Source organism: Vicugna pacos, chromosome 25 (assembly GCF_048564905.1).
Source record: "Vicugna pacos chromosome 25, VicPac4, whole genome shotgun sequence".
NCBI classification, from domain to species: Eukaryota; Metazoa; Chordata; class Mammalia; order Artiodactyla; family Camelidae; genus Vicugna; species Vicugna pacos.
The window spans coordinates 8744153-8771387 of NC_133011.1; the positions used below are offsets into that span (position 1 = coordinate 8744153).

General features: G+C 40.5%; 1 protein-coding gene across 2 annotated transcripts; it reads left to right on the top strand.

Moving 5' to 3' along the window:
* Positions 1–853: 853 nt before the first annotated feature.
* On the top strand, positions 854–8435 carry OSR2 (odd-skipped related transciption factor 2). 2 transcript variants are annotated; one of them, XM_006198046.3, is made up of 4 exons: positions 854–1235; positions 5230–5997; positions 7012–7111; positions 7867–8435. In XM_006198046.3, the coding sequence occupies exons 2-4, from the start codon at positions 5342–5344 to the stop codon at positions 8047–8049; spliced, it is 939 nt and encodes a 312-aa protein (XP_006198108.1). In that variant the 5' UTR covers positions 854–1235; positions 5230–5341; the 3' UTR covers positions 8050–8435. The 2 variants fall into 2 exon arrangements, with proteins under 2 accessions (XP_006198108.1, XP_006198109.1); XM_006198047.3 differs by having other exon boundaries at positions 7949–8435.
* The last annotated feature ends 18800 nt before the right edge of the window (positions 8436–27235 follow it).

The following is a 27235-nucleotide window of genomic DNA, read 5'->3' on the forward strand; positions in this document are numbered from 1 at the left end:
ACTCTAATGGGGAGGGGAGAAGCTGAGAATGAAAAAAGATGTACACGTTTGAGAATTTAGAATAATAATTTCCTAAATATTAAATGATTGCTTGTCACCCACTCCAGATGGATTCTTTATTGTTTACCAATGGGTTGCAGATGCCCACCCCTTTAACCAAGTTGGTTAACTGCTTATGAAATGTACATTGTAGGATTAAAGCTTAAATATTGGAAGTAATTTCTCCTGGGACATTCCACATATTTTTGCAGTAATTACAAAATTAGTCAATTGTCACCTCTATAAACAAACCTCGTTTTGAAAACTGCAGGCGAAAGCAGACTACATGTACAGTCATAATTGCCCAAAAGTATGTACAAAACTGTGTAGTGTAAGTTGAGGGAAGGTAGATACATGCTGGAGAATACAATCTAGAAGTGATTGATTTTACCTACTTAGAAGATAGTTAACGTTAAAATTGTCAAGATGTGGAAATGAACGCTGCGAGAGGGCCAAGTAAAACTACAAAATGACCTTTGGGTTTGTTTGCGGGGTCTTCGGGAGGCAAGGAAGACAGTTGTTCGGTTTCTAATGTTATAAGGGAAAGTGGCACCAAGAAGGAAGTGGGTGCTCGTTGTGTTTGTGTGTGAGTTTTGAACTGAGTCACCTTGTGCCTCTGTAACAGGGAAACCTCGAGCAAACCTGTGCCTTTAAGACTCAGTTGCTATCCAAACACAAGTAAACACAGTGGACCATTAGCGGGCTCCGGGCGTGGAGGCGGAGCTTGGGCTCAGTGGGCCCGGCTAGGCGGTGGGACGCCCGCCCGAAGGGGAGGCGGGGCCGCTACTAAAGCCGGAGACTGCGGGCCGCGAACAGCCTGGGGAGGGACGCGGGAGGGGACAGAGCTCGGCGTGCTCGCTGCTGGAGGGTGATGGCCCTGCTAGGCTGCAGGCTCCGACCTTATCCGGAGTCGGCGGCGAGAGGCTCGCGGCGGCGCGAGGTTCCAGGCGAGCGCTGAGCGCCGGGGCCAACCACCCCGGGTCTTTACACATTCTGCGTCCACAGACTCGGACGAAGGCGAGGATCTGTTCTCGTTCTGGCTACTCGTCGTCCTCCAGACCATGTCCGCGGCTCCCGGGACTCCGCGCGGAAAAAGAAGTTTGCCCGGCCTGGACCCAATGACCTTTACAAGCTGTGCGTCTGACTGCCTGGACCAGATCTGAGTGGCGCTGCCCAGTAGGACCTTTTTGCTGGAGGTGAGTGTCCGCTCTGGGAAGGGGCTGCAGCCGCCTAAGTAAGGAAGGCTGCAGAAGGGTGAAGGAGGGTACTCAAATTCTTGGTTCAGCGTGCCACAAGTTCAGAAGCTGTGAAAAGGAATCATATGGTTACAATCCCGGGGCTTTGTATTTTTCACTTTATCAGATCCCAGGCACGCCACTCCTAGCTAACACGTAACGACAGACGCTTTCATGTACTGTTTTTAGTTTTGTTTTGCGACATTTAATCTAAGCATTCAGCAAGTCTTCTTATAAAAGCTGATCGACGTACGTCGAGATTAAACCCCGTAAGCCCATGGTTTTTCTGCCTGCCGTAGTATTCCTGCCACCACTGCGCGGACAGGCCGGGACACACAGTGCTTGTCTAGCCAGCGCGTTTCAACAGGAGAGTAATAGTTCAATCCTAGGTAATTCTCCAACCTTGTGCGGGTCTTTTGATTTTCCTCCACCCTCCAGTCCGGGAGGAGGAGGTAGAAGGCAAATTCCCCTAGGGTTTAAACGCTTGGATTCTCGAGAAATGGCAACAGAGAGCAGAGCTGCGTTGAAGGAAGGAGGGTGAAAAAGGTGTCTGGAGGGAGCGCTGGCTCTGTCTCCCTACCTGTTAGCAGGGAACAAAAGAGGGCTGGCTTTTCCTGGAGCGAAACGGCGCAGACAGCTACTTTCTCTGCTAAACAAACTGCAGTCCCGAGCAGAACAAGAAAATTACTCACGCAGGGGGAGTGAGGGAGCAGAGAGAAACAGAACCCAGCTTATGTGGAAGGCATCTTAATTTAATTAACTCCTTGGAAAGGCAGAGGCGCAGCGAAGGGGCAGGAAATTCGCCGTCGTTTCTCTCTGTTCACCTGATCCAGTCTGCCCATTTTAATTTTATTTTTCAAAAAATGATATCCTTAGATCCACCTGGAGTGTAGCTCTCTGATTTATGTAAAGTTCTGTTATGGCTTGGGCTGAGAAATTCAGCGAGCCTATGGATCCATCAGTCATTTCTTTCAGACTCCAAAGCACAGGTTTTAGCAGATGACCCCTGACTGTATATTATATTTTTAGATAATCAGTGTAATAACACATTACCAAAGAGTGAGACTCCTAATCAAATTACCACTGCCTTTTTTCCTCCAATGTTTTGAAAGCTTCACTGAACTGAAATTAGTATGTACACCTCTCACTTGTTGTCAGCCAGTGAGGTGAATTTTTACCAAACTTCTGTGTATGTCTGAAATTCTTGTGAAGAAGACTGATGAAAGAAAACTAGTCTCAGTTCCACTTAAATATTAATGTCTTTTTATTGGTTTAAGTTTTTTTTCTTTGCAAAATTAATGGTAACCAATGGTCCAAGACGGGATGGTGGAGAAGTCACAGCAGATGACGGCTGTTACTGCTTGAAACTGAGTGTGAGAACTACATGTTCAACTCTAGACAAAACGAAAGTACTTTGGATCCCTGCATTGACTTAAAATATCTTTTGACACAGATTTCCAGCTACTCAGCAGGAGAGTGGAAATCTAAACTCCCTAATTATCTATGGCAAAAGTATTTGGTGGATATTTAGGGTTGTACAGTTTCTGAAGGGTTTACTATTCTATGAAGAAACTATTTGACCTGCAAATTAAAACGAATACATACTATGAAATAGCACTTTTGTGCCACCATGAAGCTGAATTATAATAGCGGTGTTAATTTTTGTGTTTTAAGACATTTGGTGCAAAAGAGAAGGAATGTGGCACTTTTTGGAGGCAAATTAACATGCAACCTTTATGGCAGAGTTCACTTTGTGCATTTGGAATAAAATCATAGGTCCTGATATTCCTTCAGTCAACAGCGTGCACCCCCCACCCCCCAGACATACATACACAGAGAACATGGTGGGAATTGCACTTTGCCTCCTGTATTTATTTCTAAGAAAGCTAGTCTGGGAATACACCCAAATAATAATTTCAATTTCCTCTCTATGGTGGAGGCTGCTTTTTAACACCAGGGGAAAACTAATATTTGGAATCTCTGGAAAATCCTCCTTTTGCAAAAAGAAGGAAATAAAGGTATTATGTATTATTTTTAATGGAAGAGGAAATAATCAGATAGATTACCAGGGATGTTAGTAGAATCCTTTTCCCCTACCTCTCTAGGAGAGGGTTTGAAGGTTGCCCCTGAACAAAAATGAATTGTGATTTGTGGTGGGAAAGTTTATTACTAATGGAGGTTTACTGTTTCGGTTGAATGGTCTGACTGAGACCCTCTGACTGTTACACACCTCTCTTTAACTCCCCAACCTCAACTCCCAGACCACATACCACCAGGCAGAAGCGGTTCGTTAATAAATCCCTGTCTCCCAGCGGTTCCAAACAGAGGAGGAGGAACGGAAGGTGTGGGTCTCACGGAGGCAGCCAGATTCTGCCTTGCAGGAGCTGCTGTGTCATTAGCACAGCCCCTAAGCCTGCCCTCGGAGCCACAAGCAACACTTCACAACACACTGGAGAAGAAAATTTCAAGCGCAGAAATGGCTGGTGCAAGGGAAGTCTGGACAAACTCTCCCGCCTTCTTGCTGGGTTCAAAAACCGTGCATAAAAGGTTGATGGCTCAGAAAGGCCTGCCTGCCCTTCTCCAGGGAAAGCGCTTAGCTGTGAGTCCCGCACCTGGGGAGGCCCTTCAGAGGCGAGACCCAGGCACGCCAAGCTGGCAGAACTCGCTGCTAAAAAGGGGCTGGCCATGGGCCTACCCTGAAAGCAGGTGAGGTGCCCTGTGGAAACCGGGTCTGAAAGCCGACCTCCTGTTGCCCTTGCGGGCACAAGGGGAGGCAAGTGCGCGCTCCCTGCTTAGGCCCAGGCCGCAGACCCCGGCCGGCTTCCAGGTGGCAGGAGCAACGTCTCACTCAACTTAGGCAGAAAAACAAGCTTTCTTCAGCGGGGCAGAGCCGCGAGGTACTTGGTCTGCTGTGGCTCCCCTGCTGCTCCTTCCCTTTTCCTCCCCAGGGGGCCGTCTCTCCTGTCCTCTCTTTCCCGGGGCTTCATGGGTGTAGTCTCCTGTTGTCAGGTCGAAAAGCGCTCGGGCCTAGGGGCCTCCGGAGAGTCTGATGTTGGGTCTGGGAGAAGGGGCTCCGGCCTCTAGGTCTTTCTCCACCCCCTACCCCCCACTAAGCCTGTACATCTGGAAGGGATCTTGGTGGGGGGTAGGAGGAGAAGGCCCCTGGGAAGGAGGAGGGGGCCGTTCCAGGCCCAACCAGCCCCCGAGGTGTCACTTTTCTTTCCTGTGGCCCGTCACCGTTGATAAATGGGACTGTGGCAGAGAAGGGAAAAAGAAAACCTCGGAGGTCAGCGCCGGGCGAGGCAGGCAGCTCCGAGGGCTCTGGAGGCCTGGGATCGCAAAGCCTCCCCGGCTGCGCTCCCGCACCCCTGGCGCGGTCCGGGTAAAGCGCTGGATCGGTGGCCACGGGGCGGGGCGGCGGGCTCCGGGTACAGCGCACTGAGCTGCCCGGCTGAGCCCGGCCCTCCAGCCCAGATCCGACCCACAACCTGTCGTTCCCCGGGGAGTTCGGAGGCACCACGGCGACAGAGGCTCAGCCCGGCCGGCGGGTGTTGGCACAGCGGGCTGTCACGGATGACCAAGCTTCGCCTCGCCTGGTAGGGGTGGGTGGGCTAGGCTGGGTGCCGCCTCTGCTGGAGCCCCTTGCCCGCGGTTCTTTCTCCCCCGCCTGGCCCAAGTCTTCCGCTCCTGGAATCCGTGCGTGCCTGGAATCCAATCTTCGATGGCTGATCCACTGGCCAGGGGACCACTTCTAGCCTGCCTGACACCCTGGCCCCGTGGCTGAGATCCCCTGGCAGGCGCTGCTCGGTTCCCTCACCTCTCCTTTGGGAGGCCCTGGAGTAGGGTGGGGAGGAGGACTAAAAGGAAGGTGTGGTAACCAACGTAGCACCAAAAGGCAGATCGAGAAGGCTTGGATAATAGTCACGACTTTCCTTTTCTCCCCTGCCATTTTTAGGGTTCTCTCTACGTGCTGCTGTCCCTCTGGGTTTTCATCGGAGCCCACGCGCACTCACCTCTGAGTCCTGGAAAAAAGGGGCGTTTCCCTCTGCCCTCCAACACTCCGGAAAATGGGGAGCAAGGCCCTGCCAGCGCCCATCCCGCTTCACCCATCGCTGCAGCTCACCAACTACTCCTTCCTGCAGGCTGTGAACACCTTCCCCGCCGCCGTGGACCACCTGCAGGGCTTGTACGGCCTCAGCGCCGTGCAGACCATGCACATGAACCACTGGACACTGGGGTACCCCAACGTGCACGAGATCACCCGCTCCACCATCACCGAGATGGCGGCGGCGCAGGGCCTCGTGGACGCGCGCTTCCCCTTCCCGGCTCTGCCCTTTACCACCCACCTCTTCCACCCCAAGCAGGGAGCCATTGCCCACGTCCTCCCAGCCCTGCACAAGGACCGGCCTCGTTTTGACTTTGCCAACTTGGCCGTGGCTGCCACACAAGAGGACCCCCCTAAGATGGGAGACCTGACCAAGCTGAGCCCAGGGCTGGGTAGCCCCATCTCGGGCCTCAGTAAATTGACTCCGGACAGAAAGCCGTCCCGAGGGAGATTGCCCTCCAAAACGAAAAAAGAGTTTATCTGCAAGTTTTGCGGCAGACACTTTACCAAATCCTACAACTTGCTTATCCACGAGAGGACCCACACAGACGAGAGGCCATACACGTGTGACATCTGCCACAAGGCTTTCCGGAGGCAAGATCATTTGCGGGATCACAGGTAAGGTGGCCTGGGCAGGGAAGGGTGATTTTTTCAGGATATCAAGTCCTGGTTTACATGCCAAGTAAAATCCCCTCTGAACTAAAATATATCCTCCAAACTCTGCCCCAGCAAACTACAACCAACCCCCAACATTTACCTTTTTCCTCAACGGGCTGCTGCTGTGAACGCATGCATGAGTTGCATGTGAGAGGGCCGTCCCCATTCTTAGGTATTTAAAATCTGCTGGGTTGGCCTTGGTCCTGGGGTCTGTTTTCCAGTTTTCTCCAGGTCACCCATAGGGGATGGGGCAGGTAGACCTGATGACCCCAAAGACCTTCCATGGTGGGTACAGGTCCTGGCTGCCACAGTATCACTTCTGGAAATCTATTCAACCACCTCCACTGGGTTCCCTCCCTTCCCTGACTCACCCCCAGAGCCCGCCACAGCAACCTGTCTTTTAAACTTGTTTGCGCGGGTCTTGAGATCACTGAATTTAGAAATAGCTCCCCATATTCCCTCCACATCATAAACTCTGTATTAATAAAAGGCAACTGAAGACATACTATAATGTAAGTGTTTACATATGGTAAAAACTTCCCAGGAGTGGGAGTGAGAGTATCTTCTTCCTAGAGTCCACTTGCTCTTGTCCCCCTAGGTAGGGTCCTCCAGGGCTGTTAAGGGATTTGCTAAAATCAGTTCCCTTAAACTTGGCCTTGCCTTACATCCTGATTTGACCAGTTTAAATCCCAGAAAAACCGTAGAGGCCAGGAGGAGCTCATTCGGCACGATTTTGAGCTCCAGAATGCGCCACAGAGGGCGATCAAGTGTAGATAAAGCCAGAGTCCGGTGAATGTTTTGAAGAGTCTGTTAGTTGAGGTTAACCATAAACAGAAAAAAAAAATTAAAAACAAAAATAAGGGAAATCTTGTTTCTTTTTTCCCCCCACGACTTTGTAATTTTTAGTAATTGCCAAAAGAAACTCTTCACTGTGGTGGTAAATCCATTTCAATGAAACCTTATATTGACTTTCAGGTATATCCATTCCAAAGAAAAACCCTTCAAATGTCAGGAGTGTGGGAAAGGATTTTGTCAGTCTAGAACTCTAGCAGTCCACAAAACTTTACATATGCAGGTAAGTCTATTTTCTTTTTTAAAACCAACGACTGGTTCTGTTGTATCATTTTTGCTCTACAGAAGGTGTTTTAATGGCAGGGTCTTTGTCTTAAGAGGTCTAAATTAGCTTTCTAGGTGGGGAAAGCAGAACTTTTGATTTTTTTTCCATAGATGAAATTAATTTTATTTAACATAAATATTTATGTGTTTTTTTCTTAAAGAACAGGCCACTCTCATTATTCCAAATCCTAATTTTAGAATTTTTTTTTTCATCTGATCTGCCCTGCATTTAAAGCTTTCGTGTTTGGGAGGAAATAAAGGTAATTTTGATAATGGAGGCATGGTGAAATCCCATACGCGCTCTCTCCCAGGGGCCTCATAATTTGTAGGTTTCAGAACATTGAGGAATAGTTTAATTTTCCAGCAAAGAGGAGCCTTATTACCCGGGAGAATGTCGTTCCTTAAGAGAGGATTAAAGTTTTTCCTTCCTCCTTTTCCTGCCTATGACATGGTGATGAAATGTAAAGAGCTGGAAATCACAAAGCCTACCGCGGTGGCCACCGGCAGTTATCAGTGCAGTCGGGCCCCCCGTGTGTGCCTGTGCGTGTGTTTTTGTGATTGGAGGATTAGGAACACAGATTTGTTCCTGCAAGTCCCTCTTTGTTGTCGTGCGTGTTATGTTAACGCTTGTGATACCGATAAGACAGAAACTACTGAGAAGGGTGCCGTGGCGGTGTGAAGGATTAATCCTTTGCTTGCTTCACATCTGAACAGGAATCTCCACACAAATGTCCCACATGTGGAAGAACCTTTAATCAGAGAAGTAATCTGAAAACTCACCTTCTCACCCATACAGACATCAAGCCCTACAGCTGCGAGCAGTGCGGTAAAGTGTTCAGGCGAAACTGTGATCTGCGGCGGCACAGCCTGACTCACACCCCGCGGCAGGACTTCTAGAGAAGCCCCGGATCTGTCCCGGGCCGCCGCCGCTCCCCTCCCCAGACACCTCTCCACGCCTCCCACCTGGGGGGCCACCCCCAGCCCTTCACTGACCCCAGCTCTTCCCTGGCTGCAGCCGCACCTGCAGTTCCAGGAGGTTAACTCTTCTTCCCGAGGACTGAGAACTATAGAAAGCCACACAAGTACATCCTTTCACAAAGAGCATATGCTAGTTTCTTGTAGATATTCACAGCTCATTTTAGAGCTCTGTACATAATGTTGTGGGTCTCTGTTTTGTTGTGTTGTCTGTTTTTTTATCTTGTTGGATGCACCTAGATATGGAAAATGGAAGCCAAATTTATCTTTAAAGACTGTATTTCAAAATAAAAATTTTCTTGTTTGTTCCAACACTCCTGCAAAAGTGCGTTGCTATTTAACTTCTGTTTCTCCTCTGGATTCTGGAAGAGTGTCATGCCTTGAAAACAGTCGGTATTGAAGGGCCTTCTTCATCCCTAGGCATTTAAAATAAGACTTCTAACAATTCTCTTACTGAAACTTCATCTCTTCCCTTCTCATACTGTGGCATTTCGGAATTGGTCAACTGTGCCATCTTTTTGGCTTTTGAAAATATTAAAATGGATACCCTGAGGTTTTATCCCCTTTTGTTTATTCTAATGCCTTGTGTATTAGCCCTTCAGATAAAACCAAAATAATAATCACTAGTAATACCAAGCAACTCCAGTGGCTGAGCTGCTTGACACACAAAGAAGCTTGAGGAAAAAGAAGAGAAGAGAGCTTCTCACCACTTCACTTTTAGAAGTCCTTGACCTGTTGTCATAGTTTATGATGGGCGACTTCTCTCACCATTAGACTTTGAACACTATGATTTAGCTCTATAGACAGAGACTTTACCCCACCTTTGGAGGGGAAAAGTCTAAAATCCTCCTACAGAAGAATGCTGGCAGGCACAACCTTCAGAAGATGAGGGACAAGAGGAGAAAGGAGAAACTACTTAGCTATGTTTGCATAAAATATTTTTCCCAAAGGTGGAGTTCTTTTCTTCTAGACGGTTCAGATTTCTCTGCAAAGCAAACTGAGTTAGGTCACTAGCAAGGGTTCCATCACTGGTTGACCTTTTGTCCTTGGAAAAAAATGCCAGAAGTACAGGTACTTCTGTGTATAGGGCTCATGCCAAGTATGTAATCAGCTTCTGAGGCGTTTCAATTTGCTCCCAAATGGTTCCTGGGGAATATGACACTAGCATAATTACCACCCTGTGTAGGGTTTGGGTGGAAGGCTTTGGATGCAGATAAACAGTGTTACTATTGCAGACACCAGAAGGGAAATAATTGCACTTAAAGAGGGAACATCAGAGGAGCCTGTGGCCCAGAGGCCTAGTTCTCACAAACTTTAAATACTGAACAACAAGGTGAATTAGATGCTCTCAGATTTTGTTTTTTCATTTGTATACTTGTGTGGGGATGGCATGTTCCATGTTCAGGGTGCTGCCAAGCAAAACGTCCTACGTTTGTACCTTAGAATTCTCCAAAAGAATAGGGAGGGGTTTGAGGACTAGACTCAAAATTTCTCACCTGGGCCTTGTTCAGTACAACTTAGGAGGTTTCAAAAACTGTTCCAGATTCACTACTGACTCTGTTCACAGGGGTGCTGGCTGAAAGTCACTTCTACTTCTCATGAGAGGTCAATTCTCTCCAACAAAATGTCCACTCACCAAGCCTGTGTATCTAATGCTTACACAAATGCATTTCCCAACATGGGGTGGATCCAAAGACTTCACTGAGGAAAGGGGACAGTGATGGAGTGTAGAGGTGCATGTGTGTGTAGTATTTAGAGGACTGAAACTGTTGTTTGGTTTCTTTTGTTTGCACAGAATTAACTCAGTGACCTCCCTACCCCTACTCCCTCAGGATCCTGGCCACCTTGGCACAGAAGATTTGAAGACATTAGGGCAGAGTTACACATTGACTGTCCCTAGAGCTCCCCTAATCCTGCAGGCTTTTTCCATGCAGTCAGTCTCGCTGCCCCACCCACCCCAACTGACTACCAGCAGCACAGTTCTATAGCACAGGGTTCAGTCGAATTATCAGAGTGACCCTTGCTCGATATCAAGTTCAGGCATAACCTTGAAGTCCCTGTCACGGGGATATACAGATAGGTGTGACCAGAATCCTCTTCCTCTCCATTTGTTTTCACTGAAAAAAATGGGAATCAGAAGTGAATGAGGAAAAACAGAGAAGGTGGAGAAAGCAGTTCCCCTACCCAGATACACACTATTACAAAAGTTTAGGTAAATTTATTTATGATTTACTTATGTAGTTACTAATTTACCAAATGTTTATAATATGCTTTTCACGTGCCGAGTCCTGTGCTAGTTTCCAACGATTTTCATAATCAGTTTCTGCCTTTCTATATCTACTGGCACCTTTTTTTGAATCTTGACTACTTAGATAATTTAAAATGTTTCAATAGGGCTTAATTTAACATCTTCCCTCAATCTGGACTCTTAAATCGAGCATCCGTTTAAGTTCAGAAAGGATCTAGATTCAGAGTAGACTCTTTCCATATTCTTCATGATCTCAGGTGAACTTTTGAACAGTGAGTTCCTCTCCAAATTCTAAGTTTTGTTTTCTTTTTCTTTAGATGTCCAAGCGTGCAGGAAATGAATCTTACATGAGATGCAGTTGTGAAGCATCACAGGGAAAATATCTTGTAGATTATGAAATTGATTTGCTGGGTTTTTTTTTTTTTTTTTGGTTTAGAGAAGAGTAATTATTTGAGTTTTAGATTAGCCTGTGTTTTTCTTCCTTACACCCTCTACCATAGTCAACTCATGAATCAATACTCCTGGCCAGAGACCAGGAGTGGAAAATGTTACAAGTCATAACCACAGTGCTGAAGAACTTCATGAACAACAGTTAAGTATTTAGCTGTGGCTTTAATCTCATTTTGGAATCTATTTGTGGGATTTCAAAAATAATTTCTAAAAATGAATTACATTGTAGTCAATAATTATAAAATTATAAATGTGTTTTAAGGGCACTTATTGATGCTAATATTGAAATGCAGGTCACTGTAGTACTAGTACCTGATAAATGTAGTGATTAAAATTGTTATTCTGCATACGCATAGCTTCTGTTACATGAGGAACCTTTCCAAAATTTGACTCTAAGACAACTAAGTATTTAACAAGTAAACAAATCTAAAATCTCAAGTGGCAAATGGGCTTAATCACTGCTAGTGATGAAATCAGAGGCAGTTACTGGGGGTTTCTTCCACCGTTCAGTTGTCAGATGTTAGCACAGGCATTTGAACTTCTTCATTTAAATCATGTTCAATCAGGGAACCTTGTCCCAGTTTGGATTCTGGAGCGGCAGTCAACTCCTGGAAGGTCCTTGGGAAACATAAGTTCTTGGATACTGTCAGTGTGATAGACTAGATGCATTTAGATTAAACACAGTGTAGAATCTACAGCACACTTTAATATGAGAAGAGAATTACCATGGCATAACAAACTGCCTTTCTTATGACCAAAGTAATCTTACCATAATAAAGAAAAAAGGTTGATGAAACCATGTGACACTGGAAACAGGAACAGCTTTTTGTATTTTAGAGGATTATTTGTGTGTTATGCTGAGACTGTGTTTCCCAACTTTTCCTTCTGAAATGTAACTTGCCCCTGATAACTGCCTCGGCTGACAGCAGTGAGCAATAAATGGAGTGGAGATTCAGAATGATTCAGCTTTGATGACCTGAGATATTTCAAGTTCATTCCTGTTTCTTTTCTTTATTGCATTTCCCACCCCCTCAACATAAATTACATTATTATCTAAGCCATGTAACTTTTTTTCTTGATCCTATCCAAGGCAAAAACTGACAGTGAAAACTGTAAGTAACATAAGTAGCCTACAAGAGGAAAATTGTTAGGAAATTATAATGCTCTGTTAGGATGCTTTCTACTGCTAGAAACAGAAAACTTGAATTAAAGGGGCTTAAACAATAGGGGATTTATTTTCTGACATAACAAGAAATCTCAAGTTAGGGTCCAGGGATTTGTAATTAATTAGGATTATCCAGAGTGCAATTCTTCCTATTTTCCTCTTCTTCCATCTGCAGTGTGTAGACCGGCTCCCTTCATGGCCACAAGATGGCTGCAACAGCTCCAACCTCCAGTGTTTCCTTCTTACACACATTCCATAGGCAGAAAAGGGGGTTACTTCTTCCTTGCTAGCACTTTTTAAGAGCTAAGAACTTCTCCCATAAATCCAACTTGTAGACCTGCCCTCATCTCTTATTGGCCAGAATTAGGTCACCTGCTCCCTTTCTCAGCCACAGTATATAGAATTATACTGTGATTCACTTAGACTAAATAAAATCCACCTTCTATGCACTGAAGAGGAGCCAGCCTTCGCTGAAGTTCTTGGCTGTCTGAAAAACCTAAATTCTGTTAGCAAGGAAGAAAGGAGAACTATTGTGAATATGAAGCAGATGTTAAAAATGAAGTTTCCATCAATAATCTCAGGTAGGGAGATTCTTATGTTATAAAAGCAGGTATTTAATGGCACATACAGATATCCTCTGCTTTTTGAAAGTTCTCTCTACTCCACTTCGCTTTTATGAAAGATCTACCTGTTTTCACTAACTGGAAGGAAATCTAAAGAGGATTTTCACTTTTATGAAAAAAAGGCCAAAATAGCATTTAGTATTTGTTTTGCAGGAGCTGCTAGAGAGCCAGTGTCACACCCAGAGCAGTGAGAGTGGCACCACCAAGCTCCTCTGGAAACTGGGTTCAGCATCTCTGCATTAAGCTGCTATAGCTTTGAACCGTGTCTGCAAGTGTCTGTGCTTTATCCCAACCTATTTTATGCATCCATTAGCAAGATGTGTCCTAAGGTAATTGCTTCTTTGCTTAGGAAGTGTTTCACTTCTAGGAATGCTCTATTTTCAGATAGTAGAGTAAACTATATAACAAAACCTTCAAGAAACTAAACAGAAACAAAGACCAGCAGAAGATATTCCAAAATGTTAACATCAGCTATTCACAGGTAACAAACTAAGGGTCCATTTTCGTTCTCATTTTCTGATTTTTCAACTCTTCCACAATGAGCAAGTGTTACTACTATAAAGGAAAAAGGTAATAAATGTTATTTTTAAAATCCAAGAAAAATCTTAATTTCCTCAATATTTTTACATTTCATTTTGCTTTATTGCTTCTGAGCAGTCTTTGCTTGTCTCTCTTCACACCCACCCTCATGCTTCTTCTAAACCATTCCTTTCATTTAGTTACATCTTTGCTTTTAGATTCTTTTTCTTTCTTCCTTGATTTCTATTCAGATCCCCTTTTCTCTCTTTTCCCCTCTCTAGGTTTCTATATCCTGGTTCTTGTTTTTCTCCCTTTCAAGAGATTTAATAATTGTAGCTCAGGGTTCCTCCAGGTGTGATCATTAGAATTATCCAGGGTACTTATTTCAGGGCCCTCCCTATGTGCGTGAGTTGGAATTCCCAGTGATACAGACTCAGGACTCTGTATTTTAAACAAACACTTCAGGTAGTTCTAATGTGTATTACAGACTGAGAATTTCTGCCTTAACCTTTGACATCATCATCCCCTTCATCTTATCCATCAGCCATTTAGTAGGTGCCTACCATAATAAATGTAAAACAAATCTCAGCCCACTTTTTTTCCCCACTCACTGTCCTTGAAGTTGTCAAATTTCTGTCTGCCTTGGTTCTTACTGCTCTTCTATGGTCTCTCCATCTACTTTTCTTTTCTACTGCTGCTGTCCCCAAATTTGATTTTTCCTTTTCACATTAATAGGTATCTTTGATGTTTTATTTCTTCTCCACTCACTAATTTAAAGAGGCAAGAGAAGAAAGAGAATGTGATCACTGATTAAGATGAAAAAATCACAGAGAAGTAAAACTAATTCTCATTTCATTTTGTGTTGAAATATTGTCACCAAATGACCTGTTACTTTGGCTTCTGTCTCAGGAACATTAATTTGCTATGAGTAATGTTTTAGGTATTGAGGTGTGGGTGTATGCTGGTTTTAAGATCAGAGTTAAATGAAATTATTTTTTGAATTACTTATATTATCATTATACTAAAATTTCAAAGCTGGAGGCCATTTTGTGATGGAAAGAGCCATGGACATGAAGTCAGAAGATGAATTTAATTTTTTTATTAAGCTCTAGAATGGTTTATCTACAAGACATTTAACTTCTCTGAGACTTAGTTTCTTACTTATAAAATGAGAATTTGCTCCACATAATAAGATCTTCTCTAGCTTCACAAAAACTAGGAAATACCAAGAAATCATATCATTTGTCTCTCATAAAAAAATTTATTAACTCAGTAAAAATAATTGTGGGTTTACAAATTAAGCTCTACTTGAAAATGCTATATCATCTGTTTCCCTAAAGCTGTTGAAATTTTAGTGACTCTTCAGAAGAGTGTTTATTGAAAGTAATGCTTTTAAATTGAAAAATAAATGTATTTATTATTTTTTAGATAATAAATACGAGCATGCTTATTGTAAAAAAAAATCAATTAATTTTTAAATTATTTGACTGAAGTGAAAGTCTCTCATTTCTCCCTCCCCTGCTAATGACCCTCTTAAATTCATTTCCCAAAGATGGCCACTATTAGTATATTTGGTATATCTTTCTAGACATTTTGCTGTGGATATGCAAATTTAAGCATATATTTTAAAGCACGCACATAAAAAATATGTTCATACTATAATATTATTTTGCAATTTGCTTTTTTCCCCATTTGACAATAAAACATTACATGTGGGGTCTATTTTTCTACATCAGCACAGATACTCTTCTAAGGTAATGGGAAAAAAAACTCTAAGGGCTTTTAAACCTGAGGATTAATTCTTTCATTAGAATTTAATATGGAGAAATAGGAAAAATCATTGTTATTGAAATTATTTATAGTATTACAAAATTCCATCTTTAACTGACAACCTTTAGTCCCATATCTTTATGACAGCAGCTGAGAGAGTGCCTGAGGGTTTTGAAGATTCTTCAAGGTGTGTCACATTATGGTTCACATCAGTGCACACTGATATACCTCCCTGGCAAGAACTGAAAGATACAGTTCTTAAATCCCCCAGTGACCCATTATTCACGGATCATTGACAAGATAGAATGTAATAGCTCCTGTCTTTTTACCAAGGTAAACTTCCCAGTGAACCTCTACTGTTCAAGCCCTACATCTTTTATCTAAAAAAAAAATTAATCTATGAAAAAGAAACTACATTAGGTAGATAATACAAGTGCCCTCATATTCTTTGTTTTAATATTTACTGCGTGAGAAAATATCTGTTAAAGTAGAGTAGCTGTTTAACCAAAAAGACAGACTGAAAAACTTTTTCCATATCCTACCTTTCAAATAGATCATCTGAAATTCAAGGGAAAATGAATTGCCCAAAATCCCAAATTTGGAACATCCAGTTAAACTAAGATATTTTGCCTATTTAAGGAGAGCATTAAAACAGTAATTCAACTAGTATTATGGTTCAGAACTTCACATTCCCCATTGTTTTGCTATGGTCTGAAAAGTCAGTGCTTCTTCACCCCAAAAGTAATTTCACTTGTGAACTCGGTCACAGTCATAAGCTCCCAGAGGGACTTACTCACAGGCCTCTGCACTGTTTACCATGTGGCATGGTGCTTGTGCAACATCGCATATTGACAGTGCTGTGTTGTGAATATCACTATGTGATGACAGGACATGGCCATGTTTTTATGTGACTCTGAGCCACATACATCTGAATTTCCTTATTTTATGTTAATTTTCTTGACTTCTATAAGGTTTCTGTCTCATTTCTATCTGCTTAGAGAGAGAGGTTAGAAATAGAAAAATGATGCTCTCATCAAGTTGATTAACACTTTATTTCCTACCCAGGCAAAAAGAAAAAGGAAAAGGAAAAAAAGGAAATAACCTGACAAACTATCTCCATAAAAATATAGGCAAGTGAATCAGACATTATGGCCTAAACTAGTGAAGTTGAAGATATATATCCCTTTACCTCAGAAATTCTAGGAGAGAAACTTAAGCACATGTGCAGAAAGAGATATGGGGGAGAACGTTGTTTGAAACTTTGTCTATAATAGAAAAACTCAAAAGAGCATAAATACCCACTAACAGGAAAATGGATAAATAAATCATGAATATTCACATAATGGAACAGTAGTTAAAATGGGTTAGCCTTACATGTATCAGCATGGATTAATCTCAAGCACATAATGTTGTATGAAAATAAAGCAAGTTGCAGAATGACAAGTACATGCCATTCATGTAAAGTTTGGAGAAATGATATATAGTTTCTATAAATATAGTGAAAGTATAGAATGTTCTTGGAAATAATAAACACCAAATTTTGGATAGCAGTTACATTTGGGGAGAAAGAAGAAAGAAATTGGGAACTGGCACACAGTGAGGGGCGACTCCAATTCTGCTTTTTTTTTAACTGAGCCTTTTTTTTTTTTTTGGTAGGGGGAGGTAATTAGGTTTATTTATTATTTATTTATTCTTAGAGGAAGTACTGGGGATTGAACCCAGGACCTCATGCATGCTAAGCATTCGCTCTACCACTGAGCTATACCCTCCTCCCTCCAATTCTATTTATTTCTTAAAATCTGAAGCAAATATAGAAATTAAGACTTGACAAAACTGAGTGATGCATGTAGGGGTGTTTACTGTATTAGTCTCTATACTTTTTTTATGCTTGGAAATGTTTATAATAATTTTTTTTAAAGATCTGATTTTAGAGCTGAAAGGGACTTAGAAACCATCTAATATTGGATATTTACTGAGCAGATACAGAGATACACTGGTATACCAGAAAGACACGTTCTATACACCCTTTGAGCATACATTCTACTGGAAAGAGGCCAAATTAAAAAATAAGCACATAAATATACAAAAACAGATATTAATAAGGACCACACAGAGGATTTTATGTCACTTGAAGATGAAGCAAATGAGGCGAAGAAAATTAAGTGATTTTCCCGCAGTGCAAACCAGTTCTAGGAACTTGCCTTCCCTCTTTGCCTTCCCACATACTTCTCTTTTCCCGTGGTCACTTACTAACTTAATATTACTCTAATTATTGGTGGTGTCGGGCATAAATTCACTGACAATGCCTCAGCTGTTTTGTAGCCTCTTCTAATTTATCACAAATTTACCAACCTTAGCTAAATAAGCCTTAAAATTATTGGAATATTTTGAACGTGACATTAAATTTACACAACTCTCTTTTTAGGCAGATCAGCATTATTTTCATGTCACCAGTGAAGAAAGAGATGAATAGTGGAGTAGTAGGGGGGTGAAATTAACTGCCTTAGGCTCCGTGGGAAATGAGAGACAGCTTCTGGATCAGAATTCAGAACTCTGACTAATCTAGTGCAAAATCTTGAGTGAATTTCTTTCTGATATTTCCTTTCAGGTTAATGTGCCTCACTTTCACACATTCCTGTAAAGCCAACACTACTCTTGAAAATTGTAAGAAGAAGGCGCACCATGCTAATATTTTTGTCAGCTCAAAAATTTGAGCTTTTTTTTCATCTTCAAAGTTGCAAATCTATTGATAAAAATGTTTCATGTAAGCTTTTGTGTCCCTCGAAGTGTGCAAATCCTTCTCTCCAGATAGGTTCAATGAGTGTTCAGGAAAATAATTCCCCAGACGGCAACTATTCTATTCAGAGCTTCAAAGACAGATTTCAGGTGAGCTTTCATCCACTGTTGGCAAGTAGAGGGAGTGGAAGAACAGAATGATTATGGTGCCCTAATCTACCCTACATGGTGTTAAGACATCCATTCCACTTACAAAATTCCAGCATTTATAAAATTTCTATTAAAGTAGTTATCTTCATTTCTATTATTAAAATAATTATTTTAATGTTATGATAGCCAAAGGTGATTGTTTCAGCTTCTTCTTTCTGTATTCATTAAAAAAAAAACCCTGTCCCTTATAGAAGTTAAGTCTTTATGCAGAAAATTATTCTGAGCAGAATTTAAATATTCCACATCAGAAGGTAGTATGGTCTTACACTGTTGCTTCCCAAGAGGCTATCAGCAGACTTTACCCCTGTCACTACATACTTCCCTACAAAGCTGATTATAGGTTTATGTTGTAAGTGCTCAATATTGACTGGTACAGGAACACTCCAGAATTACTTATTATCTTAATTTTCCAATGAATTCTTTCTTCCCTTGGCTGATGTGTGAAGCTAGGCTTCTAAGGACTTCTTCAGTGTCCTTATTAAGAACATCTGTAAAGAACATCAGAATGAAGTGTTGAATTTCACCCATTTGGATTTCATTAAAGTGTCTATAGTTGTCAAGCATTTAGAAAGTCAAGACACTAAGAGTTTGGGGTTTGACCCAAAGGAAATTGGTCTTCATTTTAAGGCTAAACAGGAGGGATAACTGAGCCAAAGTTTTTAGGGAGATTAAAAAAAAAATCATTCCTTTCAGATACATGCCCTTAAAGAATGAAAGCTTAAACAATCATACTTTCTAATGGCAAGTTTTCCATCTTGTCAAAGCAAAGTGTGGGTTTATTGCCGAGGTTCTTAACCCAGAGTTCATGGACTTCTAGTGGGTCCACAGGCAGACCTCAGAGAGTCCATAAACTGTGAAATTGTAAGCAAAATTTCATGTGCAAATACACATACATACTTTTTTTTTCCTAGGAAAAGTAAGCTGTAGCTTTCGTCAGATTTTCAGCGACATCTGTGATTCAAAAATGTTTTAAAATGTTGGTTTATTTTCTTACATATTTAGATATCTTAAAATTGTCAAAGTATCTGAATGTGCAAAGTTTAAAAAGTTTCTCTTTTTACTAAGAGTACATAATGTACATTAATGTATATAACTTTTAAAATGTTAAAAGGGTAAACTAATTTTTAAATTAACAAATGACCAGGATTTTGGTAATTTTTGAAATCTCGATTATGACTAAATTCACCAACGTATATACTCTGATCCAACCAGGTTTAACAAAAGTAACCTGACTGATTATTTGGAATAAATAACAAAAAAAGTGTAATTTGGTTGAAAAGTGAAAATACGTTATATTGGTAGTACAAAGGGATAAAAAAACAAAGGATCTTGAAATGTTCCCCATTACATTAGTAGGAACAATAATATTTATTTGGTTAATTAATTAATTATGCCTTAGAGTAAAGTGGCATAAATTAATTTATAATGTGACTCAAATCCACTTTGAGTAAAAACAGCAATTTCACTTCATAAAAAACACTAAGTACAACAGATTCTGATGTGAAAAATCTACTGGCTATTTTTAAGTTTTGGAACATTTAAAATGAATACAAAATAATCTGGTCATCATTACATTAATTTTAGTTACATTTATGTTTGGAACAGTTGGTAAAATTTAAGAGGTCATATTTTAAGTTCAAATACAAGACATTATTCCTTCTCTGCATGTGATTTTTTAAAAAGCATTGTTTTAACTGGATCCTATAATTACATTTGGCTTTAAAAAGTGATTATTTAGGATACATTGAACTAACAACATTTTTTTCAATGTGGTTTTCCTGGTGAATCATCTATTTTTAGGCTGGACTGAAAACACAAAATGCAGAAACATAGCATGAAACTTTGATTCACAGGCTATCTGCCACTTGTCTCTGTTTTGTATTGCAAAAATGTATATGTTATTTTTCTCCCTTGAGTTAAACTTCAGATATCAGTCTACTTTGATTGATCTTTGTTCCTTGTGCAGCAAGACTTCTTTGGTCACCTTCTCGAATTACCGATCCTCTTAGATAGTTCTTTAGCTTATTATATGTGAAGCTGGTTTATTTCCAAATTAACTTGGCTAGTCTCTTAATCTTTCCCATCCTCTCTCAAAAGCCCTGATCAGTCCTCCTGATATTCACCAAACCAGACTTAGTTTCCTGGCTTCACACTCCCCTCCCTGCCTTGCACTATCTGGATATATATGCTGTATATCATCAATCTTTCTTTTCTTAAATTTTTTCAAATGCTTTTATTCTCTCCTCAAACTTTGTCTTTCTAACTTTGCCTCAAAATATTTTCTTCTTTTTAATCTGTCTTAAAAACATACTTAACTTTAAATATTAGTGAAACATGGGCTCTTGAAGAGTTGCTTAATTGTTTTAAAGTTAAAGCTTTTTCTGTTCTTTGGCATCAAGTTTATTTCTTACTGTTTAAATAAGGTTAAGAATCAGTAAAGGTTATAGTATATGAATTATATCTAAATAAAGCTAGTATTTAAACAGTGAAACAGAGAAACAGTGAGGCAAAGAAAAAACCCAATAAAGTAAAGGAGTTTACATGAAAGTGTTTTGAAAGATATAAATTGCCATATGGACCCTGGATATTTATCATAGTTTAATTACTATTACATGCACTGTTTAGCTTTACAAAGTCTCTGAAGCCTTCCTATAAACTAATAACTTAAACTCCTCTGCTAATTTACTGTCCTAGAACTATTTATCAAAATACAAGCTATGTGAAAGCTTCTAGCACAATGGTTGGCATATAGTAAGTGTCCAAAAAATGGTAAAAAACAGAACAGTTAAAGTACAATTAATAGAGTCAAATAATATATATTAGTATATGATTTAGACACTAGAAGAATTTAACCTACGCCTAAATAGTCAGAGGCCAATTTAAAGTTATATAAAAAATTTATTCTTTGATATTAGAAATAATATATGCTGTTACACAAGAAACAGGGTTGGAAAACATTAGAGTAAGAATTCATTTTTCAGACACTAAAAATAGATTTACCATAGGATCCAGCAATCCCACTCCTGGGCATATCATATATCCAGAGGGAACCCTAATTCAAAAAGATACATGAACACCAATGTCATAGCAGCACTACTTACAATATCCAAGACACGGAAACAACCTAAATGTCCATTGACAGATGACTGGATAAAGAAGCTGTGGTATATTTATACAATGGAATGCTATTCAGCCATAAAAAAGAATAAAATAATGCCATTTGCAGCAACAATGGATGGACCTGGAGATTGTCATTCTAAGTGAAGTAACCAGAAAGAGGAAGAAAAATATCATATGATATCACTCATATATGGAATCTAAAAAAAAAGACAAACTTATTTACAAAACAGAAACAAACTCACAGACATAGAAAACAAACTTATAGTTACCAGTGGGGACAGGAGTGGGAAGGGATAAACTGAGAGTTCGAGATCTGCAGATACTAACTAATATACATAAAATAGATAAACAACAAGTTTATATTGTATAGCACAGGGAACTATATTCAATATCTATAATGAAAAAGAATATGAAAATGAATATATGTATGTTCATGTATGACTGAAGCATTATGCTGTACACCAGAAATTGACACAACATTGTAAACTGACTATACTTCAATAAGAATATATACACAAAAAACAGAAAAAAAGAATTCATTTTTCAGGCCTTTCTTAGAAGATAGTTATTAAACATCAGTTGAAAATTGGTTGTGCAGAGTAATATGATTCTCAATCAGCTTTCTTCTCATTACGGTGACTAAAAGGGATTTATTCCAACATGATTCCTCCTTTTGAAAACAGAGAGCTACTTTTTAAATTTTTAAATTAAAATATGCAAAAGTGAATATGCAGTTCAAGATGTTTTAGTTGCTCTGGAGGTGTTTTGTTTTCCAATCCCAGATCTCTCTTAGGTTCTCAGTACCAATGAAGAAAGAAACATTTCTTATCAAAGAAGTTAAGGGCCAGAAGTTAAGGGCACCAATTTGCTAGTCAGGACAGCTAACATATTTTCAAAGCTATGGTCTTCATTATGCTTCAAAAATAGAAATGTCTTTGGATTTGAAGGAACTTTAGAAATGTCTCTGTCCATTCCTCACGTAGTATTACTAATGGGAAGAGCACACACAATTTTTCGAAGCCACAGGGTTCATTGTTAGATAATTCTGAATGTTAGAGAAGTCTTATGCTCAAGTCAAAAATCTACCTCCTTGCACCTTCCAAAGATTGGTCTCAGTCCTGTCCTCTACTTTCTCTAAGCTGTAAACTTAGGGGAGAGGGAGGAGAATTCCTCTTATATAAACAGATGCGATATTTGAGTTACACTTTGTAAAAAGTTTAGAATTGTTAGGAAATGGTGTCACCACACCATCAGGTCCTCAGAAAAAATACATTGCTTATTCTTCTTTACGTAGCTTCTGGACTAGGAAGTTTTCATCTCTCTCATCCAAATATGTCAATGAATTTAGCAAATTTTCAGTCTTCCTGGAAGATCTGTCAACAAGTACCTTCTAATGGGAGGAGGGAGAAGGAATTCGAAGCTTGGTTGTTTTATTTCCTCCTCTGGTGGTATGGTAGGAAGGAGGATTAACTGGTTAGAGCTGAATCCTTACTGGGTATGAATCATTTAAATCCCTGGCCCAGATTAACTGAATGATCCTAGCACTGAGCACACAGTTCGTCAAGAGCACTTGTATCACACTGACTTGCCTGACAGCTAATCTGTTTGCACCTCCTACATATTTAATGAGGAGGTTCCATTGTCCTCCTCTTGCAAGTTCTAACTTGCTATATTCCTATCTTGATTTAAAAGGGCCTGAATTGCTTGATAATGTCTCAAGTTGCTAAAGGCCACAGCTTCTTCATTTAAACACACACACACACACACACACACACACACACACAAAGAGTAATTATTACAGATCAGGCAGCAGGACTCAGAGTCTACACCTGGCTGGCCAAGGTTTGTCTCTTCTTCATGTATTAATCCATCCAAATAATAACTTCAAAAATAGTAAGAAAAAATGAGTCACTCTGGTACCAAGCCTGAGATAATGTATATCAGCTTTGATCCCATGCTCTGAGGTTTGGGAAAATGAATTATTATAAACTGGGTGTCATCCTCAGCTCTTCCCTGGAAACACTTTTCTTAAATGTTGCTTTTGATCATATTTTTAAGATGTAATTAAGGATTCCTTTCCCCTAGTCATGTTTTCTCTCTTGAGCTAAAACCTTATGGAAACAATCCAATGGAATTATACAGCTATGGTTCCACTCACAAGAGCTCTTGGTAGTGATTAAGTTTGCCTGGACAAAAGAATATGGAATAGGTGTTTGCCTAGTGGGTGTGTCAATGGTGTGTGGGGGGGTCCTTTTTATTTTTCTACAACCTGATGTCCTACGAAGATTCCTAAGACATATCTGCAACCAAGAAATTACTCTGATTGAATTTATATTTTTTCCCAATATTTCTCATTCATTTGATAGCCATTCAACAAATATTTAAGTATTTCTATGTGTCAGGCACTGTATTAATCTAGTATGAGAGACAAATACAGAAAAGAAAAAACATGAATAAATAAATGTTATGATCCAAGTCTATGTCGGTGTCTATGGCAACATGCAGAGGATTCCCCAGTCAGTGAGGGAGGAAGGGAGGGGATAAGGGATACTCACTGGAGGAGGTGAATGTGATTTCATTGAAGGGGGGGCATTTAAAGGGAAGTATGCTATTCCAGTAATCAAATAGTAATGGCAAATAATAGTTTCTTTTAAAGCACAATCCATGACATAAGCATCTCTTCAGACTCTGTGGGACAAAAAGAATTTTGTAGTCAAGTACATCGGAAAGTCACAATGCACATTAACAGTTAATGTCACTAAGGAGCCCTGAGTAACAAAGTATAACCCAGCGTTTCCCATACTGCACTGACAACTACTCTCCTCTTTTTTTTGTTGGGGGGAGACCTGTTCCAACCTGATAGATGCTGTTAAAATTCTTAACCTGAAGAGGATAATTTCAGATGAAAAACATCCACTGTGAATGAAACACATTTCGGCTTTTCTATGTTTCACTGGTAACTATTACCATAAAAATGGTTCACAGAGATGGGCAAATTGGGCCACAACTTGGAATCTCTTGCTTACTGAGGCTCTGTGCCTAGCCCTCAAAAAAATCTGCATAGAATCCCTACCTTAGAGGTAAATCAACTGGAGCCGTAGGGCAGAATATGTCTCTACATTCCTTGAAACAAGTGTGAAGAAACAAATAAAAGAACTGCCATTATGAATTGTACTAAAACCATGATCAAAAGTCTCTATACTTTGAAATATCTAATCATATTACAGGATTAAAAACACATGAGTGAACACTAACCAATAATGTATTCATTTCTATATCTACTTACATCTTCTATTTCTGAAAACTTAAATATATGGTTCTTTCTCAATTATAGTGAAAAAATCTTTTTCTGACTTTCAATCTGGTTGGTCCCTCTGGCTTATATGTCTTGTTATTATACTTGGATTATAGTCAGTTTCTGGCTTTATTCAAACTCACTTTTCAGAGTGACATTTGAGTAGAAGAAGGGGTATGAAATATGAACATTGGGCTTATTTTGTCATGTTCTAATAAGTCTCTACTGTTGAGGCCATGGTGTAAGGCATACTCCTAGAGACAGATGTGATCCTCTCTGAAGAAACTGGGCATCCCTGTATCAGTCATCTGGGGTTGGGGTGGGGGTTCCCCAGACAGGTATCAAGATCTTGGAAGGTGGGTCTTGGACTTAAGTGAGAGCTCCTGACTTCCTGTGGGATCACATTCTTTCTGGACTTTTAGGTACACTGACTATTTGGTGACACTCCCTGGTGGTATGGAAAGATGGCATCTCTTCTTCTTCAACCTGGGCAGGAAGGCAGTAGCCCTGTTAGGGGATCCTGACACGAAGTGATATGCTTTCAGATTATCAAGCTTTATTTTGCTCTCAGTGTTCTTTCCCATCTAGCTATGCCCAGATCTTTAGTAAAGCCTTATAATAGTTTAGCCTGGCTCAGGTCTCAGTTGTGCACTAAGGACCTTAGGTAAGAATTTGGAGTCCATTTTTGGGCTAAGGAGCTAAAGAAGAGACAGTAATGTGTTAACATAGTTATATGGGGTTATGGTTATTAATAAGGATAGTAACTATCTAGTATCAAGTACCCACTCCATGCCAGGCTTTTTTACATACACTATTTTGTCTAGTCTTCACAACAATCCTCAGAGGTAGGTTCTGTTTGTGTCCTATTTCGTGAATGAGGAAATCGAGACTCAGAGCATTTACACATTTGCAAACATCCCAGGAGGTGGGGTTTCAGTCTAAGTTTCATCTGACTCCAGAGGCTGAACATACGCTAGTCAAATTATTTAACTTTTTAGAACTTAAGTTTTTTTGTTCGAAAACATCTACCTTCTAGGACTGCCATAAGAATTCAGTGAAATAATATGCATAAAGATCCCAGGCCATTGCCTAGAAGATAACAGGTATCCCCTAAATGGTGCTTGTTATGTTTTCCTTCTGACGTTTGAATATTCCTTCTTAATACCATTCAAGGCTTCCTCTTCCTCTGACGGTCGGCTAAATTGGTGTTCCCTAAATTAATTTTTTTTAACTAAGTACTCTCCTTGAGCGACTTCACCAAACCCAGGGCTTCAGCTACTATTTTTATGCTGATGACTTTGAAGTCTTTACCTTCAGCCCAGATCACTGCAGGATTCCAGACCCAGATATCCATTCATCTGATATCTCCACTTAGATGTCTCATAGACATATCAAATTCAACATGTCCCAAGCTGAACACATCATCTTTCAGTTTCAATCCTGGTTTCTCTCTCAGTGTGGTGTCATCAAATCTCCAGATATCTAACCTACAAGCCTGGAAATCTTTCTCTACTCCTCATTCTCACTCATCCCTCAATTAGTCATCAGGTTCTCTCAAGACCCTTTTTATTATCTCTTGTATCAGTCCCTTTCTCCCTGTCCTCCCTCAATTTCATTTCTACAGCCACAATTACTGCCTGAATTCAGACTCTCATCACTTCCATCAGGCATTGCTGCAATAGTCTCCTAACTGGTTTTTCTACAATCTACCCAACCTCCTGTGTGTCCTCAATATTCCCGACAAAATAATCCTTCTAAAAAGCAAATGGTATCATTTATTTCCCACTTAAAATCTTTCAAAAGCTTCTCATAGCTTTCAGGACAAAGTGCAAATTCAATACACAAAACCCTTTAAGATATAGCCTCTTCCTGCTTCTTTAGCTGTATTTCCCACTATTCCTTCATTTTTCATCTTTACCATTAATATCTGCTTTAAAGAATTACTTGAACTTCTCTAAATGAAGCTATTTCTAGCCTTGGGCCTTCAGGCATGTTCTCTGGATGCCCACCCATGCCCCTCTCCCCCACCAACACCCCCTTGCCAAACTGCCCCCTTTCAACTCTTTCCTTAAAGCTCAGCTTAAGAGACACTTCTTTGGAGAGCTTTTCCTTGATCTTGGCAATGGTGTTTCTTCTTAATGCCCCCACTACACCCATGCATTGCTATGTAACAGCATTTTTCATACCACTCATCTCTTTCACTAGTTTGTAAATTGGACCCCAAAGTTTTATCAATATAGGGTCGCCAGCACCTAACCGCTTGTGCCGAGCTCATAACAGATGCAGGCTGTTGGTTTATGAAGGAGTGACTTCAGAAGGAGTTTTCAACCCTTGGCTAAATGGTGTCTACACCTAAGAAGCTAAAGGAAGGCGGGGCTTTGAATTAAGACACCATGTGCTGGAGATTCCTTAAACCTCATTTCTTTCGTCCCCACCCAGTTCTTTCTTCTCAGTTTTACTTATGGCCAGGTTCTACCACTCACTCTAGGAACATTAAGACTCAACAGCCTTTAGACATACAGTATGGAACAAGCAATTAAGATGCAGAGAACTCCATCTGACAGCCTAGGGAGATGAGATAGTATGATTGGGATCTACCAAGCCAATATACACCCTGCCCTGTACAAACCTGAGCCTCAGTGCTCCTTGGTACACCTGAACCAGAGGCTGAGCCCCACGGGGCTAGGTTCCCCTTTATTTTCACTAAAGAAATTGGATACTTCTAAAATGATTGTTATAACGTTCATTGATCTCTTTACTTTCTTTTTCTTTCTCCATATTTTCAGACTTCTCTGAATGGTTTCTCCTTTTTAATTTGAAGCTGTTTCTCACATCTCCTCTGAATGTAATAGAGAGAAGAAGGGTTAAAAAGAAGAGAAGAAAACCAACTAATTCAAATGGTTCTCGAATTTTTAAAACAGCCTCCTCATGGAGGAGAGTCTCTGAGTTGGAAAAAGAGCATAGGAATCATA

Bases quoted from the DNA above. Each gene is read 5' to 3' on its own strand.
- OSR2 (XM_006198046.3), top strand. From the start codon at position 5,342: ATGGGGAGCAAGGCCCTGCCAGCGCCCATCCCGCTTCACCCATCGCTG. The intron at 5,998-7,011 runs GTAAGGTGGCCT...ATTGACTTTCAG, and splicing joins GATCATTTGCGGGATCACAG to GTATATCCATTCCAAAGAAA. The intron at 7,112-7,866 runs GTAAGTCTATTT...ACATCTGAACAG, and splicing joins ACAAAACTTTACATATGCAG to GAATCTCCACACAAATGTCC.